The 23,424-nt window shown below is 38.0% G+C and overlaps 1 protein-coding gene across 2 annotated transcripts in view; it reads left to right on the top strand.

Moving 5' to 3' along the window:
* Nucleotides 1-23,424, top strand: part of LOC104599522 (TAF RNA polymerase I subunit A) — a 47,691-nt gene that overhangs the window by 878 nt on the left and 23,389 nt on the right. The window contains exons 2-6 of one of the 2 annotated variants that reach the window (XM_010262096.3): nucleotides 1,775-2,150; nucleotides 15,127-15,243; nucleotides 15,784-15,866; nucleotides 17,233-17,663; nucleotides 18,319-18,494. In XM_010262096.3, the coding sequence (XP_010260398.1) occupies nucleotides 1,830-2,150; nucleotides 15,127-15,243; nucleotides 15,784-15,866; nucleotides 17,233-17,663; nucleotides 18,319-18,494 (1,128 nt within the window). In that variant the 5' untranslated portion in view covers nucleotides 1,775-1,829. The remainder of the gene's footprint in view (nucleotides 1-1,774; nucleotides 2,151-15,126; nucleotides 15,244-15,783; nucleotides 15,867-17,232; nucleotides 17,664-18,318; nucleotides 18,495-23,424) is intronic. The other variant, XM_088887296.1, reaches the window with a different exon arrangement.

Below are 23,424 nucleotides of genomic sequence, written 5' to 3'. Positions count from 1 at the left end.
TTCTTTTTACTTTTTTTTTCTTCTCTTCTCTGGTCATTATCTTTGTTATGGATTAATCTGCACTTGGGTGACTGTCGGAGCTGGTAATGAAAATAACTGTCATCCTACATATATATATTTTTTGTGAATCAGTTTCTTTCATTTTTTTTTTTTATCTGTAGTTTGCTACTTATTTCATCTGGTTTCCTCTTGTCGAATTTGCTTTTTTTATTTGGACTGAGTGGATGCCTGTTTCGTTTGTTTCTTTTTTACTGTTTCATTTTACTTGGATTCTCAGTAAAGTAGCCATTGCTGAATCGGCTTTCGTGAAATCCAACAGTTTGAGGGATTTGAACTTCCTCTCTATTCAGACCATTCCACTGAGTCCGAAGGTGGGGGTTCTGATAGAATAGGGGTGAGGGAGTAATCTTTCAATCTTTTGCTCAGGGCCCTGCATCCAAAAGGGGATTGGTCTGTTAGTATGGAAAGGAACATCCTTTCGAACTGATGGAAGTTTGTTACTTTCTTTTTTGTTGCTGCTTTTTATTGATCATGTATTTGCAATTATGCTCTTCATATAATGAAGAAGTACAAATCATCATTCATCTCCACAAGTCCAAAATAAATAAATAAATAAATATGAAGTTTAAAACTTAAATGTATCATAAACTAATCTTTCATTAAACTGGACAAATTGAAGCTCACAGAACTAATCTTTCAGGGTTTACTATTTTAGTTTCATAAAACCATACCTTTTAGTTTCACAAAAAAAATCCCTCATTTACAGTCCTGTTTGTCAATTTTGTTTCATTTTCCTGATGATTACTTGCCCTAGGGTCAGGTTCTGTTTGTCTGCAAAGTCTCTCACTTTCTTCAATCAAACCATTCTCCTTCTCTTCCTACAGAGTACTGGTGCAAACAGGCCCTAGAGGTTGATCTTCTCCCAAAGGGGTGTTATACTGTGCCCCATTCTTCATCATTAATTTGCCCCTTTTGGCTTTCTCATTGGGCAGGTGGTTTGACTTTAAATGGGCCTGCATCCTCCCATTAATTTCAGTTGGTTTGTACCTCCGTCCTCCATTTACACTCTCATTAGTTGCCTTCCAAACGTTCTCCAAATTTGAATTTTGGATTTGCATCCACTTCGGGAATTGGAAGTTATCATTCGTTTCGACTATTGCAGGGTTCAACACGGATTTTGCACAAGATTTATTATTGTTAGTTAATTCAATTTCATCAGTTGAAGTTTTAATTTAAGTCTTTTCCACTACCTTGCAAGTCTCTTTCTTTTCATCTCTCATATCCTCAATTACCATGGGTGATGATAGCTCTGCCCTTCTTGCGCAGTTTGTATTTACTTTCAAAAAATTTTCAAATCTTCTTCCTACATTGCACTTGAATAATTTGATAATTGAAGAATACTTTTGCGTATGAAAAGACCTGCCACTAGCCTCAACAGTAAAGATTCACCAATAAGACAATGGTGAAGAAGCCAGCTCATCTAATAAGACAATGGTGAAGATAAGAAGGCATCTCAATTATAGAGGCCAGTAGATAAGATCTTATCTGAAGACCAGCCGCCTATCTATAAATAAGACCCCAAATCTCAGCAAGGATGTGTGCTTACGTTGTTCAAGTATTCAAGAGTCCAGTTAGAAATACTTCCATGAGTGTTTTGCCATGTCTAACATTTTGGAGTAATTAAAATTAATGGAGAACGCTTTATTTGTAAAAGCAGTAATTGATCAATCAATTTTCTTTGGTTTGGAATCTATAATTGGTTTTATAAGTGCAGGGAGTTAAGGAATTCTAGGGTTTTAAGCAAGGCCTATTTGAGTGCATGAACAATAATGTCAGATAACTGCGTGATGGAGTTTGGTGAAGATGCTCGCAAAGACAATCATGGCAAAAGAAAGGTTGGAGAGAGGATTGAAAATGGTTGCTATCACGAACCTGCAACAGCTGCTAAGAGAATACATCTATCTTTCATGAAGCCATCCTATCCCCAGCCCTTATACAATGTACGAATGGAACATCGTATTAGACTAAGCCATTTTCTTCTGAAGCTTTTAAGACAACACCAATGGAAAGAAGCATCTGGCATCTTGAGCGTACTAATGAAAGGGACACTAAATGAGAGGTCTCCAATGAAGAATCGAATGAAGTACACGGTATGGATATATTACTACATTTTCCCTCCTGTTTTCTTGCTGACTTTGTCTTTCATGCTTATGTATCATTATTCATTGTAAATTGGGCTCAAGTGGAATAAGAGTTTATGTATTACGTAATAAGAGGGGACCTGTTTTATAGAAAATACAATCATGAAGTCTATAATGTCCAGGTAAATCTCAAAATGGTTTCTCAACTATCCTCACAATTGCAGACATGCTTACATATGGAAAACCCATTGTTTATGTCCCAGTTCTCACTAGGAGTGCCCCTATCTCATAACTGCAAACCAGATGTTATAGCTATCTTTTTTCTTTGTAGACTTTTCTCCAAATTATTTTTATTTGTATTAAAAAAGATTGTAACAGATTGGAATTTGATGGTCATCTGGCTGTTTCTGATCATGAGACATTTTACTGTTGTTACCACATGGAATTCTGAATGTGCTGAAATAAGCCTGTTGACTGCTAAGGTCTTTCTATACATTCTCTGGATTACTTTTCTATCTGGATATTGACTTGTTGAATATGCATCACATACTTAGATAATTGCTATTCTTTGGGATACTTAATTGAAATGCGTGCACATTTGACCACTGTTTCTATTCACCCTTTCCTTTGCCTCCTCCATATGATTATGGGCCATAAGTAATTTGTCTTGCCAAAAATTTATATGCAAGATTGACCTATCTGATGAATTTCATAATTGGTATCTGCAGATTTGATTGCTTAGGCCACTGAATATTGTCTCAGTTAGATGACCAGTTGTCAGAGGCCCTTGCCTAGATAACTAGCCATATGGACATGTAACTACTAGATTGGCATTCTGTAGGCACAATGAATGGAACTTGATGGCGTAGTGAAGAGTTCACTTGTGACACTTTGTTGACAAGATGACCTTTGAAGCACTCTACTGACCTGTCAGCCTTGTGCTTCACCTTGTAGACCCAGCGACAACTTACAATGTTCTTGCCATCCGGCAGGGGACAAGAGTCCAAGTGTGATTTTGTACTTTGGGCCTAAAAATTCTGACCCTGGGCTGAACCGTCATTCTCCCAAAAGTATATTCAGGTTGCATGTATCTTCTGACCATACAGACAAATGGAAAGACCTAGATTATATGGACTCTTTGAAAGCATTGTTGAATCATGTTGACATGTATGGAAACTGATACTGAGTTGGGCATCATTCTTGTGAGGAAATGGATTGCTGCCTGTAACAGCAAGGTGTTTCATACTGAAGCCTTTGCTATCAGATTGGTTGGATTCCCCTTCAATCTGTGGAAGAAACTGGTGCTGGAGAAGGTAGCAATGGTGACAGGAGGGATATTAATATCTTGTAACACCTCAAATATCTGCTATGCAGCGATTTCCTTGTTCAATTGATGTCTTCACAGATGGAGCTTGGACGAAGGTCTGGATCGAGTTGGAACACGAAGTGTCACTGTGGGGGGAAGGGCGAGAGGTTGAAGACGAAGCTGACAAGGTAGGGCGCGAACCACATGGCAGACAAAGATCTGAAGAGAGACACTTGATTAATGTGGCGGGCATGGAAGAAGAAGGGGGGAAGGAAGTTTTGAACAATGCTCACTCATCGGGAAGGTTCCAAAGTTAAATGATTTTGGTAAAGGGGAAGTTGAGCTTGAGAAACAAAAAGGAGTGGATAGCTTAATATCGGTTTTGTTATCTGACCCGATTAAGCCAGACTTTGAACCAGGAAAAGAGAGTGGTTCAGGTCACAGGGGCGAGTGGTCTGAACTAGGTGGGTTTTAGGGGTCTTTTAGCAACTTGCCGTATAATCCCAGCGAGTCTTCTCTTAAAAATGAAGAAGGTGAATCTGAGAAACCTCCTTGTGATAATGAAAGATTGGGTGACTGCTCCAATTTTTTAGGCTTATGAATTTTGGCTTCCTCTGATAAGATTGAGTCGGATGCAAGGGAGGTGCCCATAAAGGAAATGCTGCGTTGGAAGATCAGGATCCAAGGTCATGGAGTGCATCCGGGAGAGATTTTCTCAAAAGAAGATGACAATGTGGGAGAAGATGACTTAAAGATATTGGAAGAGCCGGATTTTGAAAAAAAAAGAGGGTGGAAGGGAGAACAGTTTGGGGGAGAATGAACACGGTCAAGGGGGAGAGAGGGATGAAGTTCAAACAGGGTTTGACATGGAAAATGGTGACCTCCATGTTTCTAGGGAAGAAGTAGAGACTGTTGATGAAGAGGATGAGGAAAAGAAAATGTCTCTGTAAAGAGTCTACATAAGGGAACAAAAATACAGAACCAGGCCTTTGCAAGAGAATGCAGGATTAGGTAAAGAGATGGAGCAACAGGTACAGAGGAGGAAGAAGTAGTCATAGATGAGACTCACGAAGTTGAGAAATCTGTGGATATGGAAAGGGTGCTGAACACAGGGGTAAGGGTCAGTAAATTGTTGGGTTTATTCTTCTTGGGGGGAGAGGATTTTGCAAAGAAAGCTTTTAGGGGGGTGGAAAATACTAGAGTCCAGACGAAAGATAAGAATAAGGGGGCGGCTGATTCTGGTTCAGGGACAACTAAAGAATTTGGAAGTTTAAAGATAGTTGGAGATGTAGAGGAGGGAAGGGTAGAGAAGACCTGAGTGCAGATCAATTGTTTGAGAAGAATGCCATATTTGAGTTAGAAAGAATTAATGCTCAAACATTTATCAAAAAAAAAAAAAGATTTAATGCTCAAAGGGAGGGATCTACAAGGGGGGAGAAATGCCCTAATGCAGTAAGAAGATTTAGAAGACAGAAAACCAATCAAAAGAGACAAGTTTCAAATGTTTTTGCAAGACTGAAGATGGGAGTATATGGAGCAGGATTAAAAAAGAAAGGGAGAAAGATAAAGAAAGTTACCCAGATGAGACAAGAGATTTCTATATTAGACAGTGGACATGAGGAGGAAATGGATAAAGTTTGAGTTGAGCATTTCATCAGTTGAATTGTTTGTGTTTCAGGATGCTTTTTTCATATGTGTTTTCTGGCAGGATTTGGAGGTCCTGGGTTTCAGTCTCTTGCTTGTTTTAGGGGTTTGTGGTAGGGACCTCTGTGATTCTTGTTGTGATATTTGTAATTGGATATGGTTTGTTTCTTAAGGTGCTTTGGTATATCTGCAGGGTTAATTCTCTGTTTTTTAGGGGCTTTTGTTATGGTGGGTCTGTTGTATTTTGGGTCTGTTCTCGCTAGGTGATTCCTTATCACCCTGCTGTAATCTTCTTTTCCTTTTCTCTAATAATGTTTAATTTTTATCTTCAAAAAAAAAAAAAAAACTGAGAGATACAAAAGGGGATTTTCCCTGTTACCAATGTGCTTTAGGGTTCTGTATATGGGGTGGTTTGTTCTGTACGGTTAGGTTTGGTTTTGATGTCCTTTGGGTAGCAGCTGTGTATAGGGTGGTGGGCCTGGTGGCATGGTTGGTGGGCAGGATTAGTTCCTTTTTACATGCTACTCCTTGTCTTTGATATCCTGCCTTTTGGTTCTTGTTGCATATTTCTTGTATGCCTAAACCCTCAAACTCTTAAGCTAAAATTTGGGCTGTTGGGCATGAATTGTGAACATAATTTATAATTTACTATATCAATCATTAAATATTTTAATTGCTTAATGTTGTTTGCATTGATTTATTTTTCTAACATTTAGTATGATCTCTGTAAGTACATGGATTTAGGCTCTTTGGAGATTGCGCTGCAAATGCTAAAGCAAGTGACCACAACACACTCACATTGCACATAAACCCAAACTCTTCATTTGCACAATAAGAAAATTGCACTGAACAGCACCCAAATACAACTATATCATAGCCCCAAAATCCCCGCAACACAGTTCCACACAGTTTCTGAACCACGATAAATAGCTACATCCACGATAATACTACCTCTAGAATATTGACGTTATTTTGTGATCCAATGCATTGTCTCAACAGTTCACTGTGCTACGATGACATACTGCCTAAGCGCTGCAGCGCAGTAGAACAACATACTTACAATAAGTTCATTTATCAAAAGAAAACATACATACAATAAGTTTGCAATGACAATTCAGCATATAAGCACCCCAACAAAACAACTAAGTCATGAGAGGCTTCTAGATGTAGGGCTGTAGCTGATCTTGTGCTCACATGCAGACCTTGAAGAGAAAAGACAGGAGCCCAAACTCCGTGATCCCCATAGTGACACGTGGCAAAACCCTACTTGTGCCCTCTCTATCTCAGATCTATTCGATAAACAATCTTTCCCACTTTGGGGAAAGTTTCCATTCTTCTCATGTGGTTTCCTGTTTTGCTAAGTGACCTCCTGTATAAATAGAGGAGGCCCAAAGGCTTCCCTATGCATACATAATCATTGCTTGCGTAAGCTCTGCCGAACTGTGCTCTCAGCTCCCTCACAACTTCCATTAAATCTCTTCTGCAGCTTCCTCCTTTTCTTCCTTCTCCTTTCAAAGCCGTCTACTGTCTTTCAGGTAGATCCCTTGCATTGCCTTACCTCCCCTGCTTACAATCTCTTTTCGAACAATTATTTTATTATCATTTTAAAAATAAAAGTATATCAATGTAAAACCTAAAAAGTGGAGATGCCTATTGAGTCACAAGATTCTATTTTTCAAGCCTGTTGAGTTGGGCAGATTGTAATCTTGTCTCATGTCAGATTCTGAGAATTATACTACATGCACATAGTTAATGTGGAGAGCCATAAGAGCGGCTATCTTATGGTCAGTTTGGGAAGAAAGGAATAATAAAATCTTTAAAAGCGTGGAGAAATCCAAGGAGGCAATTGTAGAAAGGATAATTATTATGACTATTCATTGGTTGAAAACTTTGGATTTGTTTAAAGACTTCTCAGCTGAAGACATTTACAGGAATTGGGAAGTGGCGGCTTCTACAACTTCCATGAAACCTATTGTGCAGGAATTGTGGTCCCCATCAACACAACAAAGAGTGAAATTGAACTTTGATGGGAGTTCAAGAGGTAACCCGAGTCCTTCAGGTATAGGAGTATTCAGAGATGAAAATGGCAGAGTTGTGGCTTTGTTTTCAGGACCAATAGGAGTGGGGGACTCATTGAGAGTGGAGGTGATGACCTTGCTTCAAGGTATAAGATATGCAAAACAGTTGGGGTTACACCAATTGAGATTGAGGGAGACTCTAAATTGTTGATTGAGTGGCTGCAATCTGGTAAGTTGGGAGCCTGGATTTAAAGACAGCCCATAAGGGAAATCCACAATATAACAAGGGAGATCGGTGCATGCTTCAAATGGACAAGGAGATCAGCTAATGGTTTGGCAGACACGTTGGCTAAACAAGGGACTATGAGGGAGAGTATGTTCTGGGCAGTTTTGTAAGAAAGATTACTGGGGGCTCGACACCTTCTTAGGGGTTGACGGCTATACTTAAATTTGGAAAGTTACTTTAATGAAGTTACCGTTTCCAATAAAAAAAAGTCAGTGACACTTTTTCTATATAAAAGCACTCATGAGTTATTTTTCATCTCAATGGGTGCTTAACCCTTATAGGCATCTTGTTGCCATTTTTGTTGACCCAATGATTTAAAAGACATAGGTATAATGAGGCTTTCCACCATCCCTAAGGCGTAAGGTGTAAGCTAGATCTAATTAATAATTAAAAATAGGTTAAAATACATAAAAGATATAGTAATATCCCATGACCATTGGCCTATTGTGATTGGTGAGGAAGAATTGGGAAATACAAGGCTTGTCCTGTTCAAATTAAAAAATATGTGGCTACACCACCCAGGTTTTATTAATAAAGTCAAGGACTGGTGGCTATAGAGTCATCCTATAGTAGAATGGTATGGGATGAGGTTCCATAAGAAGTTACGATTCTTGAAGGGTAAAATTAAGGAATAGAATATGTTAGAATTTGGGAGGTTAGAAGAAAGGAAGCAAGCCATGATTGCACAACTGGAAGATTTGGATGTGAAGGAGGGGAGGGGTTGTATTACACAGGAGGACAAAGAACAAAGGTGGAAACTGCGAAAACAATTGGAGGATGACTTGCTCAAGGAGGAGATTAATTGGAAACAAAAGTAAAGGTGTAAATGGTTGAAGGAAGGGGATAGGAGTACTAAATTTTTTCATGTTGTGGCAAGTGGGAGAAGAAGGAAAAATTTTATCTCAAGCTTGGAAGTTGAGGGGACCGTTTTATCTAATCATGGTGAGATTGCTAGGGCCTTTGCAAACCATTTCAAATCTATCTATAGAAAACCTTTAAGTAATAGGGTGTGGAGCGAGGGGATGGAATGGCCAAACCTAAGTGTAAGAGATAGGGAGTGGTTGGAGAGAAATTTTGAGGTGGAGGAAGTAAAGGAGGCAGTATTCTCTATGGATAGATCAAAGGCACTAGGTCTAGATGGCTTTACGATGGCATTTTATCAAGATTGTTGGGAGATTTTGAAAGAGGAGTTAATGCTGGTCTTTGATGAGTTTAACAGAAGAGGAGTGAAGTGATTAATCCGGGGTTGAATTCCACCTTCATTGCTTTGGTTCCCAAGAAGAGAAGCAACACATCCAAGGGACTATAGACCAATCAGTCTAGTAAATAGTCTGTATAAGATCATTGCAAAGGTTTTGTCCCTTAGAATTAGACAGGTGCTCAATACCATTGTATCAAATAACCAAGGAGCTTTTGTGAGAGGAAGGCAGATAACTGATCAAATACTTATAGCAAATGAGAGTGTGGAGGACTTCATGAAATCAAGGAAAAAGGGTGTGGTTTGTAAGTTAGATTTGGAAAAAGCTTATGATTTGGTAGACTAGTCCTTTCTGTTGGAGATGATGATCAATTTTGGGTTTGGAGATAGATGGTGCAGGTGGGTTATAGGGTGTATTAGGACTTGCCACTACTCTAGTTTGGTGAACGGAACGATGGTGGACTTCTTTCCAACATTGAGGGGAATAAGACAAGGAGACCCCCTTTCTCCTTTCTTGTTCACCATGGTTGTTGAAGTCTTAGGGAGATTAATCTCTAGTGCAGACTCTAGGAGTCTAATCAAAGGGTGGAGAGTAGGCAGGGAGAACATACCACTCACACATTTGTAGTTTGCAGATGATACAATTCTTTTATGTGAGGGAGGGGACATGAATTGGATTAGGAATCTAAAACTTACAATAAAACTTTTTGAGCAAATGATAAATCTGAAAGTAAACTTTGATAAAAGTTGTGTTGTAGGTGTGAATATGGGGGAAAGCGAGATCCTTGCATGTGCAAACATTTTGGAATGTGAAGTCTCGAATTGACCTCTAATTTACCTTGGTCTTCCCCTAGGAGAGATAATCCTCAAAAAGGAAGTTTTTGGACTTCAATTGTGGAGAGGTTTGAAAAGAGACTTGCATCTTGGAAGAAAAATTATCTATCTCTTGGAGGAAGAATCACCCTAATTAGGTCTACTTTAGCTAACTTGCCCATTTATTACCTTTCAGTCTTTAAGGTGCCTGTAGGGGTGGCTAACAAGTTGGAAAACCTAACGAGAGATTTCCTGTGGGAGCCAGGGAAGGAGAAAAAGGATCATAGGGTTTGGTGGGAGGTGGTGTGTAGGAGTAAGTAGGATGGAGATCTAGGCACTGGGAATATAAGGAAGAGGAACTTGGCTTTACTAGGGAAATGGCTGTGGAGATTTTCATTGGAAAAGGAAAAACTGTGGGCTAAGATAATTTGCAGTATTCACGGGCTTGCAGAGAATGGATGGGACTCTGGGATTTTGGCTATGACTACAAGAGATCGCCTTGGAAATCAATCCAAGCTTTTCTGCCTCTATTTTCTCCTTGGATCAGATATGACTTGCACTCGGGTAACCTCATCAAGTTTTGGGAACATGTTTGGGTTGGGGATCATCCTTTGAAAGACTAATTTCCGACCCTTTTTGCAATCTCCACCTTTAAAAATGAACCAATTGCCACATTCCTTGTTCCCTCAAATTCAAATTCTGGGTTTGGGTGGAACTTGGGTTTGAGAAGAGCGCTCTGGAACACAAAATTGGATAGTACCTCAACTCTTCTGTCCATTCTTGATGGGGTTTATTTGGAGCCGACAAAAACAGATAGTAGGATTTGGACTTTGACTCCTTTTGGGTCCTTTACTTGTGCCTCCTTCTTTAAAGCCCTAGTACAACCGGAAAGTCTTATTGGCTTGTCATTCCTTGTCAAGGAAGTGTGGTGTCAACCTATACCTCCGAGGGTTGGGAGTTTTTGTTGGGAAGCTTTTCTGGAAAGAGTTAACACCGGTGATTTACTTCAAAGAAAAAGACCCAATAGTTGTTTATCTCCATACTTGTGTGTTCTTTGTAGAGCTGCTGGTGAGTCTGGTTACCACTTACTAATATCCTGTGTTTTAGCAAAAAATATTTGGGAATGGTTTGCTTCTTTGTTTGGGTGCAGGTGGATCTCCCCATCGAATGTGCAAAGCTTGTTTACCTCTCCCTCTGTTAACTTCCCAATAAAAAGATCAAGGATCATGTGGAGATGTGTGAGAGCTGCTGTTTGTTGGACAGTATGGGAAGAAAGGAATTCAAGGATTTCTCTTAATTAATAAAGTTTCTGTTATTGATCCAAAAAAAAGAAAGGAATTCAAGAATTTTATCAGAAATTGAGAGAGAGATGGAAAATGTGCTAGAAGTGATCCATATAAGGGTAATACACTGGTTGAAAACAATGGATGATTTCACAGATTTTTCAACAGATGATATGTTAAGAAAATGGGAAGAAATTGCAAGTTCAATCTTGATTAAGAAGACCTTGAATCCTATGTGAAACCCTCCATCTCCTGGTTTTATCAAACTAAATTTTGATGGTAATAGCATTGGGGAATCCAGGGCCCTCGGGTATTGGGGGGGTATTAAGAGATGAGAATGGTAATGTAATAGCTATGTTCTCTAGCCCAATTGGAGTGGGAGACTCTTTGAGGGCTGAGGTGTTAGCAGCTTTGGAAGGGGTACAAAGGGCTAAAGACATAAATGTCAAGAAGCCGATTATAGAGGGAGATTCTATGGTTGTAGTGAATTGGCTAAAAGAAGACAATTCTAAGCTTTGGAGCTCCAGTAATGAAATGAGAAAATTCAAATGGCTGATCAAGAATATGGAAGTTCAATGTACTTGGATAAAGAGAAATGCAAACTCCTTTGCTGATGGATTGGCTAGGCAAGGAGTGAATAGGGTTTCTGGGTTCTGGGCTCAGTTGTAGTTGTTTGTTATTTTCAGTTTGGGTGCCTACCCAATTTCTGGAGAGTAAAGATACTTTAGCTCCTCTTTTTTGTAAGTTTATTCCTATTTAATGAAATCTGTTGTTATTGATAAAAAAAATAGTAATATCCCATGAAACTAGGAAAATTTATGAGAAGTTATTTTTCTTTTTAACCTTTAATAACAAAACCATCACATTTAAATATGGAATTGAAGTATCATCTCATGTGGTATCTTCATATGTTATTATGTAAGGATCATCAGTCATCAATAATTCAATATATAGCTTACAGAGTTGCAAATCAAGATTTCAGAATCAGTAATCCACATAAATTGCATAATATTATCATAAACAATTGTGCCATTTAATATTTAAATGATTGTAATGCATTAAAATAAATCAAAGCCCCCACTTCTATTTATCGAATTTTTGTTATAATATTATAATTAACAAATTTGGGGGTTTTCATCATCTATATTATGTTAATATATAATGGGAAACACGTTAAAATGGTTCCTCCCTTTGATTTATTATTATAAAGACTATTCTAAAGGCAAAGGCACATGGGACATGTACCTCCTGCATAAAGTGTTTGTATGTCTTTGCTGTGCATCAGTCATACATCTCCAACACCTCTCTTTCTCTCTCTCTCAAGGTAAGAATAAATTTGTATTTAAAGGAAGGAGAGGGTCCCTCAGCCATGAGATGTTTACAGTGCTAGTTCATCACAATGTATACTAAAAAGTATTATTTACAGAATTTTCATAATACAAAATCCTTATCCCAGAATATCCTTTCGTTATGTTCTAGACAAATTGGCCAACAAATGGCTGCTGGTGTCGGCTTCTATAGGATTCTCCCCCTTTTTGGTCAATTCTTTTAATGTCCAGGTAGAGAAGCGGGTTGTAAGATCCTTAGGGACAAACCAATGATTCCTAATCCTAAATAGCTTGAGAAAATGGGACCTTATGCTGTATTCCAAAGAATCAGCAAATGATGTACATATTCTTCCTTTCTCATAAGCAGCAGTTATTCTCCAGTACCAATCCTTTTGACAGTAGATGATCAATGGTTAGAATTCTATTCAGAATTGCTGTCCATAAGAAGAAGCAAACTTTGGATGGGACACCAACTCTCCATATCCATTTCCAGGGGCTTTCTTTATGTTGTGCAGGCAAGACCTTGTAGAAAGATGTGACAGAGAACAATCCAGAGTTATCAGAAAATAACCACCTTCTATCCTGGTTTTTTTCATGCAATCTTACCTGGTTTTTCTCACCCATGAGTGCTAGCAGCTTCTCAGCTTTCCAATCTTGGAGACTTCTTCTAAGTCCTGGGGACCAGATTGCTTGACCTGTCCTCTTCTCATAGTAGTCCTTGATTAAAGCATCTGGCTTGTGCCATACTGATGATCTGAACATGTGATTGACACTGAGGCCTTGAACCACACTGTACATCTTTTTAAAACCACACTTGGTCCCAATGCGTTTTAAAACACTGGCTTGTCCAAATGCCTTCATAGCTAAAAGATAAAAGGTTCTGTTTAAATGAATGCTATGCCAAAAATAGCCTAATAGTGCTCGATATATTAGGATCATTCAATTATAATTCTCTTACTTGATCTCTTACGAGGAGCTATATAATGGGGCTAAATACGTTTTAACATCCTCTACGTGAACATGGCAGGTCTGTTGCTAGACATGTGATATGGGTGCTAAGCATTCATGTGGCTCTAGGTGTATGTAATGTTTTAGTTATATAAATCATGAAAGGTACAATCTTGGTTAATATTGCACTGCACAAATAATTTAAGAGTTTAACTTACCTGGTTTTTCTCACCCATGAGTGCTAGCAGCTTCTCAGCTTTCCAATCTTGGAGACTTCTTCTAAGTCCTGGGGACCAGATTGCTTGACCTGTCCTCTTCTCATAGTAGTCCTTGATTAAAGCATCTGGCTTGTGCCATACTGATGATCTGAACATGTGATTGACACTGAGGCCTTGATCCACACTGTACATCTTTTTAAAACCACACTTGGTCCCAATGCGTTTTAAAACACTGGCTTGTCCAAATGCCTTCATAGCTAAAAGATAAAAGGTTCTGTTTAAATGAATGCTATGCCAAAAATAGCCTAATAGTGCTCGATATATTAGGATCATTCAATTATAATTCTCTTGCTTGATCTCTTACGAGGAGCTATATAATGGGGCTAAATACGTTTTAACATCCTCTACGTGAACATGGCAGGTCTGTTGCTAGACATGTGATATGGGTGCTAAGCATTCATGTGGCTCTAGGTGTATGTAATGTTTTAGTTATATAAATCATGAAAGGTACAATCTTGGTTAATATTGCACTGCACAAATAATTTAAGAGTTTAACATAATTAACAGGTTAAAGAGAAAATTTGGATCATAAAAGGGAAAAGGCAACTGAAAAAGACTTAATGATCACCCATTAACCTATGCATTGGTTAGAAGACCAGCTAATGCTTTAGCTGACTCACTGGCTAAAGAAGAGGCAACAAGGGAGTAATATTTTGCTTCATTTGTAAACAATGTATTGAAAAATTTCTTTAGGTAGTAAAATTAGCCAATAGCTGAAACAATTTTTGTACATTTGCATTCTTTCTACTATAATCAATGAAACCTTTTCCGTTATCAATCAAAAACATACAAGGGTTGACACTTATTGGATGTGTCTTTTGCCATACCTCATCTAATATTTTTCTGACTTCAGCTTGAAACATCATCATAAACTTGTTACAAGAAGTGTCATGTCAGCTGCCAAGTGCTAAGTGCTGGCACGGCTATACCCATTAGTTTGAAGTATGCTGGTTACACTAGGTGGGTTTAGATGAAAGCCAGGTGTACATAATCCTGGCCCAAAATTTACTTGTAATTTTGGCAGTTGTGTATTTTTGTTTCAGTTATTATATACTATACTTTTTTCTATAGGGTTTTTTTGCAGAATAGTATTTGACATGGTAATGGGACTTTGCTAGCCGATTCTGGTTCTAAGGTTTACTTAAGGAAGAGATCTTATTGAACAAGACTGTAAGAAGATATTAGTCTTTTAGCGGATCAAAGGTTGTAACTTGTGAGTTGGTTTTGGCTTTGGTCTATTCCGAGTTTAGATGTGTGTTTGTGGGGTTTTTGAATGGTACTTGTCCTTGTTGGCTTTGAGTTTTGAGTTGTCTTTGGGCTGTTTTTGGGGTCCTTTTCTGTTGAGGGGCTTTTGTCTTGTGGTGATTATGTGGGTTCTGGTTTCTGCTGATCTTTCTGAGGCTAGGCTGGCTTGGAGTATTTGTATTTGAGTCTTGAAGTTCTGTTCTGTTTCTCCTCCTCTCTCTCTCTCTCTCCCTCTCTCTCTCTCTCTCGTGACTTCTGGTCACTTTCCCCTGTATTTTCTTTCTTCCTTTTAATAATTTTTTTTATTACAAAAAATTTTTGACATGATAAATTGATAATATATTCCTTAGTACTTTGTTGAATTAGTAAGGTGATGAATTGCCACTGATCAAAAAGGGTAAAGAGTTGGATAATTTGGTCTTGTTAACATATCTAGCATTGGTGCCTATTTTATGTCCATGGAATGTATATAAAATTTTGTAACTAATGGATTTCATGTTGAACTTTTTAAATTAGATGATGATTTGCCACTGATCAAAATGGTTAAGGTGTTTGGATATTTTGTGACTAATCATATGGATTTAATGTTGCAATATTTGCGCATCTTTGATATCATAATACTTGCAAATTGCTGCTAGGTTGCAATGGAGCTTCTTAATCAGATGTCTGGGTATCATATCAAACTATCAAAGATCAAGCATATCTATGATATTTGGATTAGAAAGAATGGGTCAATGAAGAATTTGCCAGCAAAGGTATAATGTGGCATGGTTATCTGTTTCATCATTGGATCTATGACTTCTAGCTTATTCTTTCATGTACTCTTTTTAACAGTTTCAATTTTCCTTTTCCATTTCTAGAAACTTTCATAAGAACAACTCTTGTGTCCCTTGCACTTTGCATGTAACAAATGGGAGTTGTGCAACATATCTGGCTCTGGCCAAACTATTTCTATTTGTGTATATTAACAATTGTGGATTAAACAGTCAGTCACAAGCACTATTCCCTGACTTTGTGTTATTTGACTAGATGGTGGATTTCTGTGCTTTTTGGAGACCTAGCTGCCTGCTTATATTTATATCAACTTGTAGGTTTTAGGCCAAGATCCATATTATTATCCAACCCCTAGTGCCAATTCAACTGCTTATCTAGGCCTGGGATGTACAACGCAACACTAAATTTCTTGATACTGGTGGAATTATATACACAGACATAGCTTAGTTGCTTAAATATTCATGCAGAGTATGAACCATGTTGCATAACAATATACTCATATACATTTAAATGTTGGGCAGGATAGATGCGTGAATCAATTGGAATTTGTCCTTTTATGTCTTACAAAAAGGAACACTGAAGAAGCACATCAAGCTATGATGTGGTATGAAATTTGTTGACACTTTTATTCCACTTTTCCTAAATTTAAAATGAAATGAAATATTTATACTGCATAGTTTTCTATACTTGCTTCCATAGGATATCTTAAATACTTGGATTATCCAAACAATGGCACAGTTGTGACCATATTTATTTTTTGGCTTTCTGTATTGAAGTTGGGTTGTTTTAGATTAATTTCCAAGTGTTCCAAGCTAAGCACACTCCAATGCAACAGATAAAGGAAATAGATTGTTAACCTAGGTTACCTTCATGGACAATGCTATATCATGTACCTCATTCAAAATTTTGCTCTCCTCCCTTTGTTAATCTGAGACTCTGAAATGCATTTTATTTTATATGATTACAATTGTAGCATCAACTTCAATTTTACAGAAGTTCCCAGTTCTGTTGCTCATCTTGACAAGTTGGTGCAGGTAGCACAATGGCCTAGGTCCAACAGCAGTAATTTTCTCCTCATGTTATGAATGAAAATGAATCAACTGAGATCATAGTGCTAAACTGAATAGAAGATTTATTTGCATTCTTCTATAAACTTATTGGAGCAGTGAAGTTTCAAAAGGAGTCTTTTGTTATTTGGACAACGATGAGAAATGAAATTCTTATTATTTATAAACTTATTGGCATAGCTAGAATGATACCAACATGTATCTCTTGTGCAAAAATGACTGGAAGTGGTGTATGACCTCCTTCAGCATGCTTCTGAAAGACAGGTTTAGGTGCATTTTTTTTCCTCTTTTTGGAGCTTTTTTTGTGTACTTTTGGAACCCTTTTGTCTTCCTTTTGGAATCGTCAGTTAAGGCTTTTGTTGGTAGAAGACTCCTTTGGAGGATGGCACGTTTTGCTATATATTGCATCTCTGCAAGAAAGAACCAGAGACATCTTTGAGACCTAATGGCATTTAGTCACTTTTCTCCTTTAGGAAACTAAAGGTGAATGCCACACAATACCTTGTATATTTTTCTTATCATCAGTTTCAACCTTGTACAGCTATTCCCCTTCCTTTTCTTCAGCCACAAAATAGTTATAAAGGAACAAGAAAAAGAGATTCTTTGCCTAACTTTTCTAGGGAACTAGAGTTGTTTGCCACTATGTCCTTGTATTTTTGCTCAGTATTAGTTTTGTACTTAATTTTTTGTACAGCAGTTTCCCTTGGGCCTTAGTTACAAAGAAACACAAGGAAAAAGGCATATTGTCTTTTTTTTTTTTCTGTTATTGTATTCTGTAGTTTATTTGTTCTATTCTTGTTCTTGAAGTGCTATTAATTTTGTTTGCAAAATGCATGGAAAGATAATTTAGAAGTGTTTTTAGAGTTGTTATCATCATGAATATTCACGTTGCTTTCTTTACAGCCTCATGCAGGAAAATGAATATGGTAGTGACCCAATTTTAAATTTGATGATTGGGTTGATCTTTTATGAACTTTGGTATTCTTCTATCCCAGAAGATATGAAGCTGAAAACCTCTGACATTCCTGAGCCACCTACGCCAGCGGAGATGTCTGTGGGGAGGTCCATCAGCCTGCTTGAAAACACAGATGGTCATAAAGGAATTGATAATCATGAAATGGATTCTCCTTTTCAACGTAATTCAGAAACCTCTATTAGAAATGATAAAGAGGTTCCTGTAAATGGGAATGGTTACCGGCAAAAAGAAAAACTCTATCAGAATATTCAGCCATGGGGTTTCTACATGCAGGAGTCTGCTGAAGCTAGTGGAAATGAACCACCTTTTATCGATCATGGTGACAACTTGATATATGCATCCATTTTTTCTGTACAAGGTGAGTTTGGGATTTTATATTTAATGCTTGTTTGGGAGGGATTTCATGCAGTGGCTTCTGGCTTTGCAAGGTGGGCCCACACGAATAGCGTAGAAGTTATGTTTGGTGAAAAACCTGGAAATCTTAATATGCTTTCATTTGGCCAAAAAATTGGCTTTCTGGTGAAGCTTGTTTTAGTAGCTTCTTCAATGCGGCTGAGTGAAAGCAGTTCAATTTGAAGCTGAAGCCCTCCCAAATGGGTCCTTTATGCAATAGCATATTCCTTTTTCAAGCTGGTTTGGCTTTTTGTGTTCAAATGTTGCAGTTGAAATAACCATTTTTGTTGACTTATCAAAAAACCATTTTTGGTGCATCACCCAAAAAGTATGATTATTTTACATATGTACACAATCTTTTTACTAGTAACTAGGGAAATTTATGAGATATGTTGGAAGGACGAAAAAGGTACAAAAAGAAGCAAAAAGTCTGTTTTTTTTGAAGGGTAATGCAATGGAGACTAAGATTGATTTCTATAAACAGTGTAATATATATTACCATATGCCAGAAAGGGAGCCACCACAATGAATGTTAACATTTGGAATATTGGATTATATGCTAAAGTCTTGGCATCCTTGGTCGATGTTGACACATAATTTTTCATCTTTTGCTGTGAAAGGGTTGGATGCATGTATATTACCTCTAAGGCTTCCAACTTGGAAGAATAATTTGGATGAATCAATTCATTTGTATATGGGAATGCTTAATGACAATTACAATAATGCTATGGAGCACTTAAAGCATGCGTTATGTTCAACTCCTCCAGTAATGGCAGCTTTACTTCCTTTGATACAGGTAATTTTGACGTCCATTTTTATTTGAAATCTTTACCTGTTACTAGGAAAATGTGAATCTTGCAAGTTGGGTTTGGTTTTGATGGAGCTTCCAAAATTCCAAATACAAGATGCTTTTATCTTTCTTAAATTATTTGTATATTTCGATATAGATTGCAAAAGCAAGCTGTACTGTTATAGTCTTTTGTATATTGTGAAAAACATAAATGAGGTTTTTTATGAACTTAACTCAGAACCTAGGGAGAGTGATATATAACTTTATTGGGTGGGAAAAAGTTGATTTATTGTTATATTTATTGGCCCAATTTTTTTTATTTCAATCTATTATAGTCCAGGAAGTAAGTTAAGCTACTCTCTTTTCATATATTTGGAGGACCCATTAACCTTGAAGCAATGTTAACTCTTTGTGCAAAGTGACTATCAACTGGAGTTGTGACATTTAATTGGTGCAAAATCATGGATGGGAGAAAACTATAAAATTAAAATAATTATCAAAGAAAAAAATTGTAGAATTAAAATAATGGAGATTTGATGGGTGATCTCAGTTTTGCAATGAAAATCAAACATCTAACATCAAAAGGAAGTTGTAAATATTCAAACTGGGCTGGCATGAGCTGAGACATAAACATGCATACATCTCCATGCTACTGTTATATTTTGGCCTGAATCTACCTCATTTGTGCAGTGATTAGATGTAAAGTTTGTCGTGCCAGAAATATGGTTGTTAAGGTGCTTAGTGGATTCTAGGAAACACTGGATTGCCTAGTTGCCTAGGCAACCAGATCTTACAAAGGTTGGATTTTTTTTTGATAAATCACAAAGGTTGGGCTTTTTAAAGCTGATGTGTTCAGTCGTCTTATCTCTACAGCTGATAGCTTGGGACTTTTCAAAGGTTGGAGGGTTGGGGGAGAGAGCACAGTTGTTACACATTTGCAGTTTGCTGATGATACAATTATTTTTTGTGAGAGTGCTGATCCTCAGAAGTTTGTCGTGCACGGAATATGGTTGTTAAGGTTCTTAGTGGATTCTAGGAAACACTGGATTGCCTAGTTGCCTAGGCAACCAATCTTACAAAGGTTGGACTTTTTTTGATAAATCACAAAGGTTGGGCTTTTTAAAGCTGAGGTGTTCAGTAGTCTTATCTCTACAGCTGATAGCTTGGGACATTTTAAAGGTTGGAGGGTTGGGGGAGAGCACAATTGTTACACATTTGCAGTTTGCTGATGATACAATTATTTTTTGTGAGTGCTGATCCTCAGAAGGCAAGTAATTTGAAGCAAGTGCTAAAATTTTTCGAATTTGTCTCTAAACTGAAGATCGATTTTGAAAAGAGTTGTGTAGTGGGATTGAGCCTAGGGGAGGAGGAGATGGTTGGGGTTGTAAGGCCTTAGGTTGCCCTACCACTAATTGGCTGTTGAAATATCTAGGTACACCTTTAGGAGCCAACCCATAGGAATTAGGAGGGAAGTTTTTTTGAACCCCAATTATTGAAACATGTGCCAAGATATTATCAGCTTAGAAGAGGAATTACGTGTCCCTAGGGTCTGTATTACTTTGATTAAGTCTACGTTAGCAAACCTTCTAGTTTTCTTCCTTTTAGTCTTTAAGATGCCACAAAGGGAGGTGCTGAAAGTAGAGAAGATCATGAGGGAGTTCTTATGGGAGCCTGGAGAAGGAAGAAAAGATCACCTGATGAGGTGGGATATAATATGCAAAAGTAAGGAGCAAGGGAGTTTGGGGATTGGCAATATGGGGAAGAAGATTATAGCTAATGTTTTAAAATGTGGAGGCGGCGAGGCATTCCACTACCTAGAGGCATGAGGCGTAGTTCAGAACGTAAGAGGTGTAAGCCTCCCGAACACAAGGAGGATCACGCCTCCTTAAGAGGAGGGGGGTCAAGAGGAAGAAGAAGAGGAAGCGGAGATCTCATTTTTTCTTTATTTTTAATATAAAAATTTTTATATTAAGAACAAAGATGCATAGCACTATTAGAAGAATAAAGATGCACCAGCCGAGGGGGCCGGGGGCAGACCACTTTCTTTCCTCTTATCTTTTCTTCCCTTTGCTTTTCTCTTTTCTTTTTCTTCTCTTTGTTTCTTTTTGTTTCCCTTCCCTTACCTTTCTTTTCTTTTCCTTTCCTTTCCTTTTTTTTTTCTTTTTTCTTTTTTTAGTCTTTGTATATGAGGTGTGCATGAGGCGTACACCTCTAGCACGCCTCATGAAAAAGAGCATGAGGCGTACACCTCTTACACCTGAGGCATATGCCTCAGAGGTGTCAGTGCCTCTGGCATACACCTCAGGGCATTTTGGGAGCGCCTTGCCTGGAGGTGCGCCTCTAGGCATACGCCTCCCGTGCCTTTTAAAACACTGATTATAGCTTTATTGGGTAAATGGCTATGGAGATGGCCTTTAGAGAGGGAGAGAGAAGCTTTGGCATAAAGTTGTAAGAAGTATTCATGGACGTGGATGCACAACAATGAAAAGAAAAAAATTCAAGTGGCTGACAAAAGCGATGGAAGTTAATGTAATTTGGGTTAAGAGATGTGCAAACTCCTTTGCTGATGGGTTAGCAAAGCGAGGGGTGAATAGGGATAACTTGTTTTGGGCTCAACTCTTATTTTTCTGCTTTGTTTTTCTTGTTTGGGAGAGATAAGTGAGGTTATCTCCTCCCTTTCTATCCTTTTTTTTTTAATTAATGAAATCCTTTGTTATTGATAAAAAAAGTATTCATGGATGTACTTGTAATGGTTGGGATGCTGGAATGTCTAGGTGGCTACTTTGAACTCTCCGTGGAAGGCTATTGATGGTATCCTTCCCCAATTCCTCAGCCTCATCAGGTGTGATGTGTGCACATAGGGTTTTTTTTGGGAAGACACCTGAATTGGTAACTCCATCCTTAAGGACCTTTATCCATCTTTGTATTCCCTTTCCCTTTTTAAAAACGAACCTATTCAAAGGTTTGTTTCTTTCTCCTAGCCCTTGGGTTTTAGTTGGAATATGGAGTTCATAAGAGATCTGAGAGAATTTGTGCTTAATCAAGCTGCTTTGTTACTCAAAACCCTTGACACTGTTTGTTTGGATTTCTCGAAACCTAATGCTAGAATCTGGACTCCCAACTCTCTAGGTCTTTTTAAAAATGAACCTATTCAAAGGTTTGTTTCTTTCTCCCGGTCCTTGGGTATTAGTTGGAATGTAGAGTTCAGAAGAGGCCTGAGAGACTCTGAGCTTAATCAAGCTGCTTTGTTACTCAAAACCCTTGACACTGTTTGTTTGGATTTCTCTAAACCTGATGCTAGAATCTGAACCTGAATGCAGCTTAATCAAGCTGCTTTGTTTGGATTTCTCTCAGTTGTGTTCTGTCCCTAACCCTCATCCTTTATTTTGTAAGTAAATTTGGTCTAACCCCTTTCCCCTTAAGGTTAGAGCCCTTTATTAGTGATGCGCTTAGAAGACACTATCACGTGCACTAGCCGATCAAGTAATATAATGATGAGTATAGTGTCGTTCCCACGGGGATTGATCCAACAACTACTAGTACTGAATCAGCCTTTTGTTATCTAATAAACCGAAAAATTAAGCAAAGAAAAACCTAACTCCTAATTAGAAAACTACCCTAAGCATTCTCGGATCAGACCACCTTTAATGATGAGAAGAATTACTGCATGCAAAAACTAGCAAAACCGGTTCAGCAATTAAATCATTAAGCTGTCCAACCGAAGTGAATTCAGTCTTAGGTTGGCTAAACCCTAATTGTATGAGCAGCCTCTCTCGAGCACAGCCCACTCTATCTATGAGCAACAATTCCTATATCTCTATTAGAAATTTAATCGCCATAGATGCATTAAGAACAAGGAATTCAACAGAAATTAATTCTAGTTGAATGAATGCCAACGAATTATGCATATTATCTCTAAGATGCATTCAATCCATTTTCTTGATTAGTTGATCTGATTACCTAAACCCTTTCTCAAGCAATTCAAGTAATCCAAGAAACAAGAACAATTCGGCCAAGATTATTCTTATAATCGAAAACCCTAATCAAGAAATCTCAAGAATGAATCACAATCAATCAGATCTGCTTAAAAGATTAATTACAAATCTGAATTAACATCCATCATGGTTCGCATAATAGAAAGAAGAAAAGAAAGATTCAACAAAGAAAAACCATGAAACCCTAATTGAATCTAGGTTACCGAATTCGCAGAATCAAAGAAGAAGACAACCTAGGATTTCTGCATCAATCTTCGATCTCCTCTTCAATTCGCATTCAGTAGCCTTCTCTCCATCTCCAACACTTCTTCTCTTTGATTTTGTCTTCAGGGGTCCGAACCATAATTTCCTCTTTTCCTTTTCTTTTTATACTCTTCTTTTCAGCCTTTTTTCAATTCTCTAAAGTTAGCCGCCTTTTGGAGCTTCCCTTAGGGCTGTGGTTGGGCTGCTGTTGGGCCTCTCTCCTTGGTGGGCCGAACTGCTGTTGGGCTGCTCTCCCATTGGGTTTTGGCTGGGCCTTTCTTCTTGATGGGCCGAAATGCTTCCCTTTCAGCCATATCAATATGTCTTCACGCTCTCTTCACCCTAGACTGTCCCAAACTTAGTTTCCTGAAATTCTGCTCAATTAGGGTACAAACCATTGAAAATCATCATCAAAACCATGTATAAAGCAATAAAAATGATGTGTAGCATGCACACACATCAATTAGGAAGTTTCTCTTGGGAAATTAAACACTCTGGATAATCTACAAAAGAAAAGACCCAACCTTTGTATCTCCCCAAGTTGGTGTTTCCTGTCAAAGCAAATGGAGAGAAAGCTATTACCATATTCTAATATCCTGCTCCTTTGTTGTGAAACTTTGGAAAATAATCTTTGGTCTTTTCGGGTGCAGGTGGAGGATGCCTTTGCAAATGAGGGGGCTTTTTGATCCTACAACTTT

Source organism: Nelumbo nucifera, chromosome 1 (assembly GCF_055504915.1).
Source record: "Nelumbo nucifera cultivar China Antique chromosome 1, China Antique-T2T, whole genome shotgun sequence".
In the NCBI taxonomy this organism is placed as follows: Eukaryota; Viridiplantae; Streptophyta; class Magnoliopsida; order Proteales; family Nelumbonaceae; genus Nelumbo; species Nelumbo nucifera.
Note: the sequence above shows the minus strand (reverse complement) of the source record. Positions and strands in the feature narration are given on the sequence as shown.